This window comes from Poecilia reticulata, chromosome 17 (genome assembly GCF_904066995.2).
Source record: "Poecilia reticulata chromosome 17, P_reticulata-male-v2, whole genome shotgun sequence".
Classification (NCBI taxonomy): domain Eukaryota; kingdom Metazoa; phylum Chordata; class Actinopteri; order Cyprinodontiformes; family Poeciliidae; genus Poecilia; species Poecilia reticulata.
In genome coordinates, this window is record NC_088846.1 from 28,073,663 (window position 1) to 28,091,442 (window position 17,780).

Below are 17,780 nucleotides of genomic sequence, written 5' to 3' on the forward strand. Positions count from 1 at the left end.
TGCCACAGACACGTGTTTGATTTGATGTTTTAAACCACATTCGCAGAACTACTGCAGAGAAAATGATTCTGTTGTGTTAAAATATCTAAAAATGTTAATTTAATTCAAATATATTGTAACATACAAGTGACAATGGATCATTATGATGAAATTTGAACCATCAAAATTACAAGATGAAAGAGAAATCTAATTGAAATGTTCTTACCAAGTTGAGCTGCATTTCCCTGCCTGGCAGTGAAATGTGTCTTCATGTGGGACATTTTCTGTTTGGTTACTTTGAGTTACATTTAATTTGGTTAGCAAGGTAAAAAAATACATTTACAATCTAATTAAAGTGACCTCAGTACTGAATCAGTTTTATTTAACATACATTTAAAAAGAAAAGCAAAATCATCTCGTTCGGTTGCATCTTTCTTTATAAACTCTGGATCTGATTGTAATGTGTAATTACTGCTAGTTTTAGGGTCAAAACCTTCAAGATAGATTTTCTTCAGGCTCCTCATCTCATGCATTCATCTTCACATGTAATGTTTGAGATATTCAAGGTCTAATTCATAATACAGACAACATGTACCGGTTTATATTTCCTCTGAAGGCTGAATGACCCGATAAAGACTCTATAAATTAATCTGGTTTCTAAGAAGACGGATGCACATTCCTCCTGATTTAACCTTGATGCAGATGTAATATTTTACTTCCTGTTCATGTTCTAATAATCTAAAGTGTCTTTTGCTGTGAACTGAGAGTTATTTAACTCTGTTTTTCCCCATGTAGTTCTGTAAAACTTTCAGTAACTGATTTCTAATTTCTTTTTTTTTTTTGAGAACTTTGTGCCACTGAAGTAAGAAGTTAAACATTTATTTGGCTTGATTAAAAAAAGTAACCATTTTTTGTAGATGTAGGTACTGTAGATAATCCATCTGAACTGCTTTTAATAAATTAGTTGAGTTTTTGTTTTCATTTAAAATTTGCTGAAGTCATTAAAATAGTTTTTTGCTCGGTTTAGGCAGAAATGATTTCATAATATGCTTTGGGTGTTAAAACATAATTGGTAGTCTCAATCTGAAAAGACTCTCAGTAAATGACCAGAACTTTCTAACTGTGAAATGAACCTTGAACACTTATTGTGGTTCGTGCCGTCACAGTTGCTAGGTGACAGGACATACGGGCCGGATTAAATCTGGAAGCTAGACTGTCTAATTTCATGGCCGCTCATTTCTGGTCTTTCCCTCGGCCTGCTTAGCCCGGGCGTTTGGAACGATGCACCCCTGAAGTTTAAGCTACTCTAAGAAAAATATGGTTTGTGTCGCATCACATTTACACTTCAGAAAGGAAAATTATGGATTTCTGAATGAAGGTTTGAAAATGCACAAGAAACTTGAGTCTGCCAGAAACAAATTGCTTCAGTCTTGAACATATTTTAGTTGTCAAATTGAGTAGATCTTGATTAGGACGTGTCCATTTCTACACGTTTTCCTCTTTTGGTTTACATGATGTTGATTCAGAGTAAATTTACTGTCAACCAAGCTGTTTGTTTCTGACGGGGAAGAATCTCCTAGCAGACAGTAAAACCCTGTTACTTTCTCAGGTCTCAGCAAAACGTTTCCAGCGCCGGTGGATGGAGGACCGCCGGTGTTTCCTTCTCTCTCTCCTTTCTACCCAGATGGCAGCGTAGCTACTCAGCCTCAGCTCTTATCTTTGAAGACTGCTCAAGTCTGCACATCAGAAATACCTGCTGCTGCTGCTGCTGTCTTACTCCCACAGAAGGCAGGCAGTGTGCATGTCAGTAACACTGAGCCAAGGATGTCTCTGCATCAGTGCCACAGCAGGGGGGCCTGTCAGCTCGTATGTGTGCACAGAATTAGTATTGTGCAATGTGTGTGTACAGCTGATCCGTGACAGGCCGACTGTGACGGGCTCTAATAGCTCTCCAACACATCCGTCTGAACACGCTGCTGCTCGTCGTGTGCGTGTTGCCTCTGTCCGTTTTATCTGTGACTCTGTTATCGCCTTTGAGTCTTCTCCTCCTCTGCCAACAGCGCCGGAGCCAGACAGATTAAGAGGGAAGTTGGCCAAGTAATGGTATTGATGGGAAGTTCTGCTCCTGGTGCAACTCTGCTCAGATATTTGACAAACACGGAGCGGCCAGATTAACGTCGGTCAACGATCTGAGGACGGCCAGTCATTGGGAAACATTCGTGCATCTTGTTTGTGTGGAATGGTCAGATGTGGATCAACCTTTAATGTTTTGGTGCAATAATTCTTCCAAAAGCAGAGAAAGAAACCTAAACATCGAGAGACGTGAAAAGAGATGTTTAGGAATGAAAAAATGTGAGATAAATCTGTAAATGATCCAGTTTTTACCAGCTGCTGCCTGTGAATGACTCACCAGTCTGTAGAAGCAGCATTAGCAGAAGAACTCAGTCATTTTCTGACTGAACCCAACATGACTTCAGTTCTCTGAGGTCTGCAGACTTGTGTTTCTGCACTGCTGTCTTCAGGCTCAGCCTTGTTTGCTCTATCTAAGTTGTCCCTTGAGTTCAGGGTATAAACCTTCATTTCACTGCTTTGAATATGACTTGCACATTTATTTGCCTTTAAAATCTGAGCGAGACTCATTTTAGCTGGCGATGTGTTGCCTGGAAGATGATAAACAGTGGCTGTCCATATTTTATTTATCAAACAAAAACAAATTGTCATTTTTGCCAATTCTTACTGATGATTCTTTAGACCCGTTTTCCTCATGAGAACGTTAAAAACCTTAGCATTGATGGTTCTTTTAGACCATGTAGAGCAATAATCCAGTCTAGCTTTTTCCAGAGGAGAACTAGCTCAGGTAAAAATGACCTTCCAGTTAATGCCTCTAACATTTCATTCATCTGTTCACTACGGTTTGGATCAGTTCTCCACTCATCATCTCTAAACACTCTAGTTGGAACAACCAACTCATAACCTAAACGCCCTTTGGAAACAGTCTGAGCAGCAGAAATGAAAGCTGCCTCCAGTCTTCCTCATCTCTGCTCTCAGTGGAAACAGCCAATCAACAGCATGGAAAAGAAGTGGCACTTCAGGATTGGATGCTTTACAAACACCAGCAGGTAGGATTGTGTCTTCTGAAGCATCTGTGAATAGGCGAGAGGGAAACCGGACCCGGGCTGCACAGTGGCGCAGTTGGTAGAGCTGTTGCCTTGCAGCAAGAAGGTTCTGGGTTCGATTCCCAGCCTGGGGTCTTTCTGCATAGAGTTTGCATGTTCTCCCTGTGCATGGTGGGTTTTCTCCAGGTACTCCTGTTTCCTCCCACAATCCAAAAACATGACTGTCAGGTTAATTGGCCTCTCCAAATTGCCCCTGTGTGTGCATGGTTGTGTGTCCTGTGTGTCTCTGTGTTGCCCTGCGACAGACTGGCGACCTGTCCAGGGTGACCCCGCCCCTCGCCCGAAACGTTGGCTGGAGATGGGCACCAGCACCCCTCCCGACCCCACTGAGGGAAAAAGGGTGCAAGAAAATGGATGGAAACCGGACCCCCTCAGTATAGGAGTCCACTATACTGAGAAATCTTCTCAATAAAATCTAATTGATTTAAATTTATTATCCCTCCTTTGCCAACTTCACAGCTGTTACAAGTTGTCTGTGGTGATCTGCTGATTCGGTTTCTCCAAATAAATCCTTTGCTTCCTGGCCGACCGTCTCTGCTAATGTCTCATAATGACATCATTCCAGAAGGTTCTGTCTTCCCTTCAGGTTCAAGTTTGCAAGTCTAAGTTGTTCAGCCATGTAATTAAAGGAAAGATTTTCTGCTGGAGGTATTTATAAAGAAGTGATACATCCTGTTGTAAACTGTATTAACTACTGTAGAGTCTTCAGGACGTCTGAGCATCACATGTCAGGTTCTGATTTCTGGGTGAAGTTTATGAACACCTGGGAAGACGGGCAGCCATCTTTAATGTTTTTTACTTTTGAATTATTTCTATTTTTCTATTTTGATAATCGGTTTGTAAATGGTCCTGCAGCCTTCACCAGATGTTGCTTTTGATCAGCACATTGGTGCAACTTTAGCATTTATATAAATGAACACATTTAGTTAGAACTGGCAGCATATTGTTGCTACACTGTGCTTCAGACTATTTTACACATTTTTCATTAAGTAATGGTAGCAAAATGTGTTTGTGTACTTTTATATGCTTGAGGTTGGATTCAAATAATTTCTGAATCAGGTTGTTAATTGTCCTGATGTAGGAGGATGTTAATTGTTATTAATCGTAAATAGAAGTTGTATTTGTTGTTGTTTTGTTTGCAGAGCTAAAGCTCAATTTTTTCCTCATAAATTGTGACTCAGTTAAAATATCTTTGTGTAAATTCAGTTGAAAATCTTATTTTTTTCTTTTATCAATCTCAAGAATAGAGAGAATATCTTCTGTCACTTATGTTAAAGGAACGACTCCATGACTGAAACGTGTGTGTGTGTGTGTGTGTGTGTGTGCGTGTGTGTGTGTGTGTGTGTGTGTGTGTGTGTGTGTTTACTCACAGCTCAGTCTGAAGCTCCTGCCTGTCGCTTCGACTGCAAGAAAGCAATTTTTGCTCACAAACGGTTGAATTCCCCAGGAGGTTCTCTGTTAGCAAGCTTACAAACATGAAAATGATGAGTGACGGCAGCCAATATTGGGGTCATCAAACGTGCAACACAGACTCAAATAATCAGCTAAATGCCAGACGTGTCCTCGCAGTGGAGGAAGCTGGCAGAGAAGGTCGGACACAGGAGGCCAAGGCCTCAGACGGCGACGGGTGATCCAATCAGACGAGGTAAAAACGTGGAGGGAACGCTGGGTTTTTGGAAAATAAGTGTTTTCTTTCTTTATTTGAATGATTAGCTTTTGTTTTCACGTAGATGCTACTTACTGCGATGAACAATCACATCCTTTAGAGAGGCGATGGAACAAGCTGAGATGAACACATCACTTTATTCTCATTGGATTTATATCTTAAAATATTTGTTTACCTGCCTCAGATTACAAAAATATATATTACAAATCAGATTTTTAGAGCTAAGCCCTGTTACAAGTTGTCCATTTATACTCTGCAACATGTAACAAGCGTGTTACTAGGAGTAAAGATGTGCAGTTTAACCCTTGTGACACTCACACTGTCTATGTTCATCTTTTAAACAGTCTAACTTATTTCCACAGCCAATCAGAGCGTCATGTAGCATTGCACTTAAGCTTTCTACATTTTCTTTCAAATACTTTAGATGCAGCTGTGAAAATATCCCCAAATAGGTTTTTGTTCTGCAGATAATTCGGAGTCATATTCTGCAAACGAATCCACAAATCGGTGAATCTGTGAACCCTGAACTGTGACAGGTTGACTGCACTGTGGATTTGAATCAAAGAGGTAAAGTTTAGTCCCGACATTTTAAAGGACAACAGACAAAAGTATAGTTGTTCCAGAGGTTCCTACATTAACGTTCTTTAAGACAAAAAGCTTTCGGTCTTTCTGGGACAAACCAAACAAGGTTTGACTTTAGTCCAGTTGCTACAAATTGTAGATGCTACGTTGTTTTTTTTTTTTTTTATATCATTTGTCTCACAGGGACAATGTGTAAACAGATTCTTTTCAAAAAGATGTTTTACAGCTACTGTTCACACCAAACATTCAGATCCGTTTACACAACACTTCAGTACAACAGTTAGAATGAGTACATCACTTTACCTTACAAATAATAACCATAGCTAATGTTGACGGTGCTGGTTTGCTAATAATTTCTAACACTTTGTGATAAATCATTTCAGGATATGTGGGAGGGTTTCGCCTTCTTTGATGCTCCGTATAAAAAGGCCGTCTGAGCTTCTTTGATGTAACATGAAGTCATCAGGTGATTTAGACCTGCAGGACATAATTGTCTTAGAGTAGAGCTGCACCAATCTGCTCTGTGTTATTTAGAACCTTAAAGAGTAAATTATCAAAACATGTTATATTTACGGGCTGCACTGTGGTGCAGTTGGTAGAGCTGTTGCCTTGCAGCAAGAAGGTTCTGGGTTCGATTCCCGGCCTGGGGTCTTTCTGCATGGAGTCTCCATGTTCTCCCTGTGCATGGTGGGTTTTCTCCTGGTACTCCGGTTTCCTCCCACAGTCCAAAAACATGACTGTCAGGTTAATTGGCCTCTCCAAATTGCCCCTAGGTGTGAGTGTGTGTGTGCATGGTTGTTTGTCCTGTGTGTCTCTGTGTTGCCCTGCGACAGACTGGTGACCTGTCCAGGGTGACCCTGCCTCTCGCCTGGAACGTTAGCTGGAGATGGGCACCAGCAACCCACCTGACCCCACTGAGGGACAAGGGTGAAAGAAAATGGATGGATGGATGGATGTTATATTTACAAAGAATCTGACAATGACGACGCCTTACAGGTTTCTTTTTAAACCGGTTTATAAAAGGATTTTAATGGTTTTAATCTTGAGGGACCAAAAAGAAATGCAGCGATTAATGAGAAACAATTAATGAGAAACGATCAGTGGATCTCAGTGAATCAGTGCAGGAAGACGGAGCCCATGTCTCTGATCTTTTCTTTTTTAGCTCCAACCCTGAAAACTCCTCTGGACTTTCTGCAGATCCAGTGAATATATGGCTCCCTATTTGAGCCGCAAAGTAACTTCTTTTCCTTATTACATGTGTAAGGTGATCATCTGCAGGGTGGGTAACACCTTTGGCAGAATAATCATTTTAATGAGGGACCCTGACAAGACCAGTTATATGAATCCACCTTCATAGTAAGAGTAAAAATAACTTTTTGATATAAATTGGAGTCAAACAGCCACATTCAGCTGCATATTTGATCTTCTCTAAATGAGTAGGAGATTTGTATCCTCAGTTAACTGAGCCAAATCAAATAGTTGTGTAAATAAAGCTGACACTTCGTGGTGCACTCCTCCAATTATAGCTTTATTCATTCTGTGATGAGTTTGCTTACAGAAGGGAGAAAACAATCCCCTTAATTTATCACAAAGCCTTTTTCATCAGGATACACACAGTGAGAGCCTCCTGAGTCTGGAAGACGGAGCCGGAATATTTATGTTGAAATGGGATTTAGAGCTGAGGAAATGCTGCTCTCTGACCAAAAGAAATCAAATTAAACTTTATCTGGTAATTGAGGATGAACAGATCTGGTGCAACCCTTCGATTAAACCTCATCTCCACTCTACATCCATCTGTCTTCAGAGAAAGTATTTATGTCACACCATGCATCCAGATTTATGCAGCTTAAACAGCTGTGCAATATGAAGTTAAACCAATATTAATATGGGAAACAAAACAAAATTGCCACATTCAAAATGTACTAAAATATAACATACAAATGTCTTCATTTAGTTTAGATTCATTTGTTTTCCAGATCCGCTCTGTCGGGACGTGATGACATAATAAGAGTTATTATTATATGAGCTTATAGTGTTTCTCACTTCAATCAATCAATCAATCGATCAAATTTAATTTGTATAGCACATTTCAGCAGCAAGGCATTTCAAAGTGATTTACATAATTAAAATAAAAACAGAAATAATCAGTGAGAAAGAGAGAGATTTAAAAAAAATAAAAAAACAAAATAAAAATAAAAACAAAAAAACATTACATCATTAAAACGTCGAAAAGAAAGAAGAAGAAATTAAAAACACTAAAGACATAAAAACATGGAAGACATCAAAACCCACTCTAACCCTAATTTAGCCATAAGTAACTCTAACCAGGAGGGTTTTAAGTTGAGATTTAAAGGCACCCAGTGTTTCAGGTGTTTTACAGTTTTCTGGAAGTTTGTTCCAAATCTGTGGTGCATAGAAGCTGAATGCTGCTTCTTCTCGTCTGGTTCTGGTTCTGGGGATGCAGAGCAGAACCAGAACCAGAAGATCTGAGGGGTCTAGACGGTTGGTACAGCAATAACAGATCTTTAAGGTATTGTGGTGCTAAACCGTTCAGTGATTTATAAACTAACATCAGTATTTTAAAGTCTGTTCTCTGAGTGTAGGGACTTTAAAACTGGTGTTATGTCTCTATCTTCCTGGTTTTAGTGAGAACCCGAGCAGCAGCGTTCTGCTTCTGTTCTGCTTGCTTCACTTTCTGCAGCTCTAGAGAAGATAAGTACGAGTTGCATCAGACCTAAACTCTGATCATCTGCAGTGGTGATGCGTTCAGGCACGACTACAGTGTTGGAAAATGATGACGTCATTGTGCAGAAAGGCTAATGATCATCAAAGCAACAGAAAGTAAAAAAGGCAGGTAGATGGATTGATTAAAGGTGGTGAATACGAAGCACATGATGGTCATGATGATTTAAAGTTTGAGGATCTTTGCAAGGATCCAAAAAGAGATCTGTGAGGAATCCCACATGCTGATACACCGTGATTAAAAATGTTGATAAACTTCAGACGTTTTAATTTGAATATATTTTAGTTTGCTCTCTGAATCTGTTCAACGCTTGAATTAAAATGCAGAGAATGGACACTTAAAACCTCATATTTTTATGCAGGAATCCCTTAATAATGTTCAATTTCAACTGTTTGCTTTACTGCACAAACATAGATGTACTTCACAAAAAGCCTTCAGACACATTTCAGGTGCTTCCAGATGAATCTGAAGCAGGATTAAGTTTAATTAGTCTGTACCTAAATATTTACTGTGTATTATTACTAGTATGACTTTCAGTTTAACCAACATTTCTAATATTCTTTTATCACAAAAGGAAACGGCTAACAGGCATACGGATGTGGATCTGAAGTGTGTGCATATTTTGAAAACTAGTCTTTACATCAGAAGTTTTCTTCCTGCTTGTGAACCTGAAATGTTTTTATTTTAATCTGGAAACTTTTGATATTGATCAAGAGTTCAACGTATAAAAAGCTTTTCAGGCTTCATTAAGCTACAGATTCACACACAAGGAGAAATATTTCTGGTTGATGCTTTTCACCCTCTACTTTATAAATAAATTACAGAAATTAAAGCAAATCTTCAACGTCAAACAGGGTTTAAAGCTGAACATCCCTCAAACTTTGAGTTTCTTAATGAAACCTCATGAAACATGAAGTTTCACAAAAATGTTGGATGTTTGTAAAATCTCATGCATGATGTTTACTAAAAAGTAAAAGTTCCTCCTGTGGCGTTTGGGGTGAAATGAGCCAATCAGAAGCTGCGGTGCAGTTTGCTGCAGGATTCCACTTTGGCCCACCTAAAGCTAATGACGCTGTGCGATTTAAAACAGCTGCTTGCTCACTACTCCGTAAAGCAGATGGTTGGAACGCCCACCCAGATGGTGGAAATGACAGGATAATTGCCTTCCAAACAGTGAACAGTGGTGGCAAACGCACAAACCAGCATCACCACCGACTTTATTCACACGCCAAACTAAATGCTGCTGTTGTGTTAAAGCAACATTTCAACCAACAGCTTCACAGCAAGTATCGGTTTAGCTTCCACACAATTCGTTTCATTTCATATTCTGAGATATCCAGGTGGTTCTTTACAGTAGAAAACTATAATTCAAAGTATTTACCACATTTTATTAGTAAAGTTGAGTTTATCCACTTGTGACTCCATATTGTTGCTGTTTAGTTGCATCATGTTTGTTCAGCTCATCGTGGAAACAGAACTTTTAATCAGACAGGAAACATCAAGACTTTAGTGTTCAAACTAATATTTTATCATGTTATTACAATACACGTATTTATTACATTATAACTAGCATTTCACATACATATATAAACCATATTGTAATAACATGTTGCACAATAAAGCTTTTATAGTTTAGTTTACAGCATCATGATGCTGATGACGGGCTGGGTTAGTGGTTCTGCTTGGACTGAGCCATGGAGGGACGGTGCTGCTGTTAATCAGCCGTTTGGACCGTACCGTCATTATCATGTGAACGCCGAGAAGGAAGCGTGGTTCTGAACTGGAGGAGGAACCGGCTGACCCGATCCGATCAGCCGGATCGGTCAGCGGGACGAGGGAAGATCTGTGGACTCAAACCTGAGCAGCAGGTCGTCGGGTCGCATCATCAGACGTCAACCTGGATCCAAACAGGGTTCAATGTCTTCTTAGAGCATGAAATGCTTTATGTTATATTGTTTAAACATGAAAAGTATTGTTAAGTATAATGTTCTTTTGCCTGGGTGGCTGCTCTGCTGTTACCATGGTTACCTCAGGTGCAGATTTGACTGATTCCTTTTACATTTATGGTATTTTAGGTTGTTTTGAAAACAGGATGATGATTAAACAGGCCTGCAGTAAATGTAAGACAAATATTCTCAGAAGAAAAAGTAATTAGACGTTGGATTTGTTTTTTCATGTCCCAGAATGAGACCGGCAGTGAAATGACGTTATGTTTACTTTGTGCATGGAGAATGAAAAATAAAAACACGGACCATCTCACGTGGTTTCTTGTGCTTTTTTTTTTTTTTTTTAATTTACAGCATCAGCAAAACAATTTTAGGATGCATTTAAGGGAAAACAGATTCTGCTACTGCATATTTACAAATCATCCATTTATGCTACATATAAGATCTGTGGAGAAGCAAAACTAAACCATTTTATAATAAATTCACTCATTTAAAACCCACTATCTGCCCCTTACCCCAGATATTTGATACAGTCACAAGAACAAAAATACATTTACGTCATTTTCAGTCATATTGAGCACAAATAACCCATAATCAATTGGAATAAGGGCAATTTAAATGTAGGTTTACCAACCTAAGTGGCTTTTTACAGACTTCCTACAATATTTCTGTTAAGGCAAACATGAGTGTAACTTCACTGACGAGCCACAACATTGGTTGAACACAAGATATCAGTTCAGGTTGAAGAAACACAACATTGCTCACACTAGAAATACCACAACGAAATAATCATAACACATTTCTAACATTAGAATCGTGTTTCGTTTTCTAAATTATAATCCCAGTGAAATGAAAGGAGCTTTAACTGGAGGAGAAATCAGTTGTACCCACTGAGCAACACTGAAGTTACTGCAGCTCTATAAGATACTGCATGGAAACATGAGCATGGCACTGAAAATCAGACCAAACATGACAGTTACTGATGCACAATGTTCAGTCTAACATTCAGGTTTGGCAAATAACAAAGAGCCAATTTACTACCATTTGACAGAAATCAGTTATTCTGACCAAAACCAGCACATGTTTTATTTGTACAAAATATCCTAATTTTATAAACAAAGCTCAACTTTTGTTGGATTATGTTGCCAAACCTTGTTACGCCCAACTGATGAGGTTCCTCATGATCAAACACAAAACTGATACATTGAATCTGAGACATCAGCCAATCAAAATGTGCTAATTTGCTGAGTCACTTTGGAAAATAAGCTGTAGGACAACAGAAGGAGAGTCCAGCTATGTACAGGACGGATTCAGAGCCTTCAGGCCACAATGTCCAGAAGACGATATTTAAATGGAGAGGAGAAAATGAGCTGGGAGACCAAAATGGTGTTTGGACAAGAAAATATGGAAAAATGTGACAAAACAGAAAAAAACCCACATGGACATGGATAAAGAGAGGAACTCTAATGAGACGAAGACGAGAAAATTGACAAGATTAACGGACAGCTGGAGAATTAAAACTTCAAAATAACAAGACAGGGAATAACTGGACAACAGGAGCGATTCTCCAGCAGGAAGCGTCTTCGTTCTACTGAGGAAGAGCCTTCAGGATCACGTTCACCTCTTCAGCCACGGTCGTCAACGCAAATTCAAACTGATCCTGCAGGAGAAACAGGAGAGGAAGTGAAAAATAGCGACATGGAGCTGAAGACGTGTGGGAGTTCCTGCAGGAATTATCGATCCCGGCTCGACAACGCCGCAACGTTTTCTGATTCCTGACCTAGTTACCGTATTGTTCCGTCAGCAAAGACGATGTGGATTTCTATTTTTATTTTTTAAAGTACTCCATTGTCGTGACTGTGGCCCCTGGAGTTTAGAGTCTCGGTCATAATTGGACCCGAGGTTGTGAGCGCTGAAGCCGGGGCTGCGGACCGAACGGTGGGTGGGGAGGCGACGACACACTTCGCTCAGGCCGCGGGCTTTAATACGGCCACGATCAATACAGCAGATGTTCTGCACACATTCTTGGCTTTCTTTTTAATTATGTTCTCATATCAGCCAGTAATTGTTTTCACAGCAGCCTGGAGTCACTCCGTGTACAATGTGGCGAGGAATGAGTTCATTTTAGGAGAAATGTCCAACACAGAGCAGGCGGGTCATTCACAGGTTGGCTTTTCACAAACTACTGAGCGTTTATTTCTCAGGTAGCTGATTCTGGTTTGAAGAGACTCTAGCAACATAAAAGTCTGACTTGACTTTTTAGCAGCTGCTGTAATAAACAGATCTTGACAGTTTTTGTTTTATCACCAGTTTTAATTTTAACAGACTGAATTGGAACTGATTGTGTAAAAAAAAAAAGACCTTTTTGTCTTGAGAAAAGACTAAATTTATTTAACAGGAATTTATGCAACCGAACTGCACAAATTCCTGTTAAAATGCCAAGATGTTTAGCATGAAAAATGAGATCATGATTATTTGTTTGTGATGTCCAAACAACTGAAAACCTAACCGGCTGCAAACTGGTAGGAAAGTATAAATAATGGGTCAAAATCCAAAGCTTTCAGTCATTTTCAAGCCAATAGAAACACAATATATCTGCAAACATCAGTGTGATCAATTTGTTGGACTTTTTCATCAGTATTTCCTCTAAAGTTCACCAAGAGGATGGTAAATCATAAATATGATGTTATGTCAGTTTTACCAAGTTGGCCAAAGACTAACTGTCCTTCATCCAACCATCGTCTTCAATGCATAAACCTATTAATCAAAACTGCATTTATTTTGCATGTTTGTTCAGGCTCATTTCATCGTGAAATCGTGTCTATTTTTATTTTTTCTTTGTTTTTTTTCTCATTCATGCACTTTGAGCTTCATCGCAGAAACCAAAGCTAAAACCGGTGCACTTCAACAACTTGTTGGATTTCGTGTCGATTCTTTAAACCTATTAGTTCATGTGTGCGGCGACATCTTTCCCAGTAGTCAGGCGAGACATTAGGGAGTTTGGAGAAGAGCAGACGTCCTGGTCTCAGGTGTGTTACCTTGGTCTGGACCATTCCTGGCCTCTGGTCCCGCAGGTGCTCCAGAGTGGCTGCAATATCAATCTCCTTGGCACCTGTCAGACACACAAACAAAACCAGACACATGAAAAATGATGCCGCGCTGAGCTGAACGTGCAGGGAAGACGATCCGGCCAAGATCTGTCAAAAAATATGACGTTTACAACAGATTTTTTTCTTAAAGCAAAAAGAAAACGCAGTCAAGCTTTTCGCTCAAACCCCCCTTGAGATGTTTTGTTTGGATGGAAAAAAAAAATGTGACAAAAGAAGCCGTCAGCAGCCGTCCTTGAGGTGCATCATAGTCTGATGATGAGCTGACACAACAGAGCCTCGCCACTCCTTAGTGTCAACGCTCACAGCCCTGTTACAAGAAATAGTCCCGTCTTCAGGGTGAACAAAAAAGTTTTTAGCCTTCATTGCTCTACAGTCAAAGTTCTTATTCCTGAATTAAATGATACCTGCTGGGTAATTTCCCAGAGGGACATTTATCTGGTGGTATCATAGATCAAATCAAATTATATTTTATTGCTTTGTAAACCCAGTTGCTAAAGTAAAACTTGGGTCTTTGGAGTCCGTGGAGCCAATCGTCTGCTGTTAGTCTGAGGAAAACAGTTTCATAGTTTAGGTTTTCTGAGAAAGAAGCAGAATAATCTGAAGCACAGAAATGTTTCCTAAAAGTTACTTTTGGTGATGAGTTTTAACAGAATCAGTCATTCTGCTCAGAAATGTCGATTGTTGTAACGATGTGGTTTATAAAAACAATAGAGGCTCCACTGGTTTGCTATTACTTAGGTTTTGTCAGGAATGCCAAGATTTTTTTTTTTGTTTATTTCAATGGTAACTTTAAAATGTTAGTATTCAAAATTGTTCTATTGATTTTGTCTAATTAATTCAGTTTACTTTTACCATTTCTAATGGTTTAGTTTCTTCCCAGCTATTTGAACTTTGTTGCTCTTTATTTTTAATGAGAATAACTGAATAAAAGAAGCACATTTCAAGTGGTTGTATTTTTTTTTCTTTAGTTTGTGGTTTAGTAAGTTAAAGTAATCATTGTTGCGGTCAGTGACCTGTAGGGGGCGCTCCTCATGGGCTTGTTCTTTCACTTGTTCACATTTGGTTTTTTGTTCAGTTTCCTGTGTTTGTCCTTTTCTGTCCTATAATTGGTTGGTTTGGTGTAATTGTAAGGTAAATGCATGTTTTGTACTGACAGCATCCATTCAGTAGTTAATAGTTTGCTGGTTTCTTTTCTTTGTGTGACTCTCTGTGCCAGATCTAACATCTCTGCTGATTAGAGGGACGTAGCCACCATTAAAGGAGCAGCACCTCTAACTCAGGCCGTTATTCTCTCACCATTTTTACTCCTCGCTGTTCCAGTTTTGGATAATCTGCAGGAAAACTCTGCAGTCAGTGAGTCAGAAAAGCTGAGCACAGAAAACTGTTTGACCCCTTTGAGTTTTACTGAGAACAAAACAAAGGAGATGATTGTAGATTTCAGAGCAAACAGAAACATGTCAAACACTTTGCCTGTCAGGGGAAAAGAAGCGGGAGAGCAAAAATATCTCTTCACCTTGACATAATACTGGACCAGAGACGCAACAGAGCAGAAACCCTGTTTGCAGGAAGATGCTTCTATTAGTCTGTGGTGGAGAGTGATCTGCTGATCATCATCATCAGAATGATCCAGTAAATTAAAACAGAAAAAATAAATCTGGTTCTGTTGGACTTTGCTCTCCTTGAGACTAGGAGACAACAGAAGTGTCTCCTGTTAGAAGCTTCTTCCTTCAGCTGTAACATTGGGTGAGTTTAGACTGCAGCCTGTAGTGACCCAACTCTGATTTTTTTGTTTTGCGACCTGTATCCGATCTTTTCATGGCAGTGTGAACAGCACAGGTCGGATTCTCATATCCGATACGTATCCGATTCAAATGCGACCATAACGTCCAAGTTGTATTCATCAGAACTGAACGTCACTGATTCTCAACAAATCTCACTATTCTGCGTCCTGATACGCGCAAGTGGGAAGAAAAATATCAACCATGATGGACTATATGAGGATTAAATTATTAATATGCTGCTCCGGTTGGACAACAACTTCAAATATGTGAGTTAAGCTACACCGTTAGCCTCCATGTTTACTTCCGCAAACACTGAGCTCTTCTTCTTCTTTTTATGGCGGTTGACAGAACACTTAGAATGCTGACGCTATTGCGCCCTCTGCTGCGCATGCGGGACACTTCAGGTCGTTTGCCCGTTCACACTGAGGAACGCATACAGGTCGCATTTACTGGCAGTGTGAACGGCCCCGGCAAAAACATCGGAATTGGGTCACGTCAGGCTGCAAGGATCTCCTGTAATACTGACTGATACAGGAGATCCTTCTTCCTTGCAAAGTCCTCACAGTTTACAACAACTCAGTGAAGAAACTTGGTTAACATGGGATTAATAAAGTATCTTTTTAAAACCTTATTTTTTTATGGAATATGATTAAATATTGATGGGGGGCAAAGAAATTAGACAAAGTAGTTCTCATAAAAGTTTTTCTTTAAGCAGATGTTACAATAAAGGCAGAGGACTCAATGAAACAAGAAATAGTTGAACAGAAAAGATGATGTGGGAGCAACAATTAAATTCACAAAGAACATGAGTACTGAAGAACATTCAATTTGTTTTCTGACTCTTTTTTTCTCCCCCATCCAACCCCAGATACAAAGAAACACAAGAATTACTTTATTTTTTTTTTTAGACACATAATAACGCTTCTTTTTCTTGCCTGCCTGAGGAGGAACATGAATGGTGGGAGTGCTGTTCATTCAGAGTTTTCTCTTTCTGTTTCACAGGTTTTGTGCTTCAGTCTTTTTTCTTCTTCTTTTCAGCACAATGGACTCCTGTCCAGCCAGAAAAGTGGAAACACCACAGCTCACAGGTTTGGCTTTTCTCTTTCATTTGGAGGGAAAGAATTTAAACGGAAAACTTTCTGATAAGCCTCAAAACGGATCGCATCTCAGGGAAACAAAAGAAAAAAAAAACAAAACAAAAAGCTCTCCTTTTGTACGGCTCCTCTTTGACGGAGTTGAGGGTTGAAAGAGGAACCAAGGAGGGGGTTCGTTTAAAACCTCAGCGGCTTTTTTGAGCTTCTGTAAGACTCCAGATTTTAGGTGGAGGTCAAGGAGTTGGACAAGAAATGAAGGAGAAAGCGATTTTATAAGAAGTGATGTAGAATTTAGGAAATAAAATAAAGCTGGGGTGCTTGAGGAAGCCAAAGGAAAGCTGAAGCTGAGAGCCAGGCAAACTGTTAATCAGCTAAAATAAAAAAAATATATAAAAAAACGCAACATTTCAAAGGGAATTGAAAGAGAGCTGAAAACCTCCAACCACTTCATGGGCTTTGTAAGAGTCTTAAGAAGAAGAGAAATGTGGCCGGTGGTGGCGGGGGGATGTGAGGGGCGAGGAATGGAGCGGGCCTTTCAGAACCAGAGCAATACCTCCTCATCTCCGATACCTCACCGTAACTCCTCAGAAAATTTACAATTCCCTCCGAGCAGCTGGAGCAATCAGCAGAAAGCAAAGGGCTGCGGGAGCCGGGATGAGGGGAAGGGAAGGGAGGTGAGCAAACAAAAAGGTTCAGAAAGATCAGAGCGTTTTAGAAAGCATTTTCAGAAATGTGCAGAAATATAAATCACATTTACACCAATCATCTTTTTTTTTTTTTACACAATACACAAGTCTTGATGTTAAAATCTAGCAAAACAACTTTAAGTAACTGATTCCAGAAACGGATCCAGAACAAACGATTTCAAAAACACCCACAGGTTTTAACTGACACTAAAATAAATATATATATATATAATTATACAGCTTCTATGGGATGCAATGCTGACGCTAGTAATGCACCATGTTATTAGCTCGTTATCTTATTGGGATGTGCTGATCCAAAACATGATTATCCTAAAGAAACGTTTTGTAAGTTGCAGCTGCGACCTTGACGCTGCTCTGCATGCTTTGTTCTGATTAAACCACAATTACATTAAAACTTCTACTTGTCTTCTCTCTCTGTGAAGCGATGATTGAAAGAAAAGCATGAATTATGTAAAGATACACTGCAGCATCGAATCCCAATGTTTAAAATGCTCCAGATTTATCCTACTTTCCATCATGCTGTTGATTTATCCACTAATAAATCAAATTCTATCCAGTTTGCTTTGGCAGATTACAACATGCAGGCTCTTTGGGATCCACCAGAGGGCGCTGCCTCACTGACCACACCCATAGTTCCCATGTTACTGATGATTAATCCGTTTTCAGTTTGAATTTGTTGCCTTCAGGATCAGACTTAACAACAGTTTGGTTACTTAAAGTGAAACTGACTGTCCTCCAACACATCTGGTACAGATATGTCAGTTTGTAAAACCTTAAATTCACATTTCATGAAAGCAATTTCCCCAGATTATCCTGTTTGGGATCATTATAAAGAGCCGATGATGAGCCATCGCTAGTTTTCCACTAGATTCTACCATGTTTGCATTTTCAACATTCTGCAATATGGTTGTAAATTTCTACAAGACCTGGATTCTGATTGATCCGCTCAGATCGTCAGAAATATGATCAAATCAAATCAAAAGCTTGACCTTCGAT

At 39.5% G+C, this 17,780-nt stretch overlaps 1 protein-coding gene and 1 long non-coding RNA gene across 3 annotated transcripts in view; one reads left to right on the plus strand and one right to left on the minus strand.

Moving 5' to 3' along the window:
* Window positions 1–9,028, plus strand: part of LOC145547900 (uncharacterized) — a 90,439-nt gene extending 81,411 nt beyond the window's left edge. Inside the window, exon 2 of the long non-coding RNA XR_014084170.1 lies at window positions 6,177–9,028. This is a non-coding gene — a long non-coding RNA (uncharacterized LOC145547900). The remainder of the gene's footprint in view (window positions 1–6,176) is intronic.
* A 1,379-nt stretch (window positions 9,029–10,407) lies between these two features.
* Window positions 10,408–17,780, minus strand: part of LOC103480019 (receptor-type tyrosine-protein phosphatase N2-like) — a 187,743-nt gene continuing 180,370 nt past the window's right edge. For both annotated transcript variants that reach the window (XM_008434755.3, XM_017309950.2), the window contains exons 22-23: window positions 13,131–13,204; window positions 10,408–11,752 (exon numbers count right to left, since the gene is read on the minus strand). In XM_008434755.3, coding sequence (XP_008432977.3) covers window positions 11,681–11,752; window positions 13,131–13,204 — 146 coding nt within the window. In that variant the 3' untranslated portion in view covers window positions 10,408–11,680. The remainder of the gene's footprint in view (window positions 11,753–13,130; window positions 13,205–17,780) is intronic.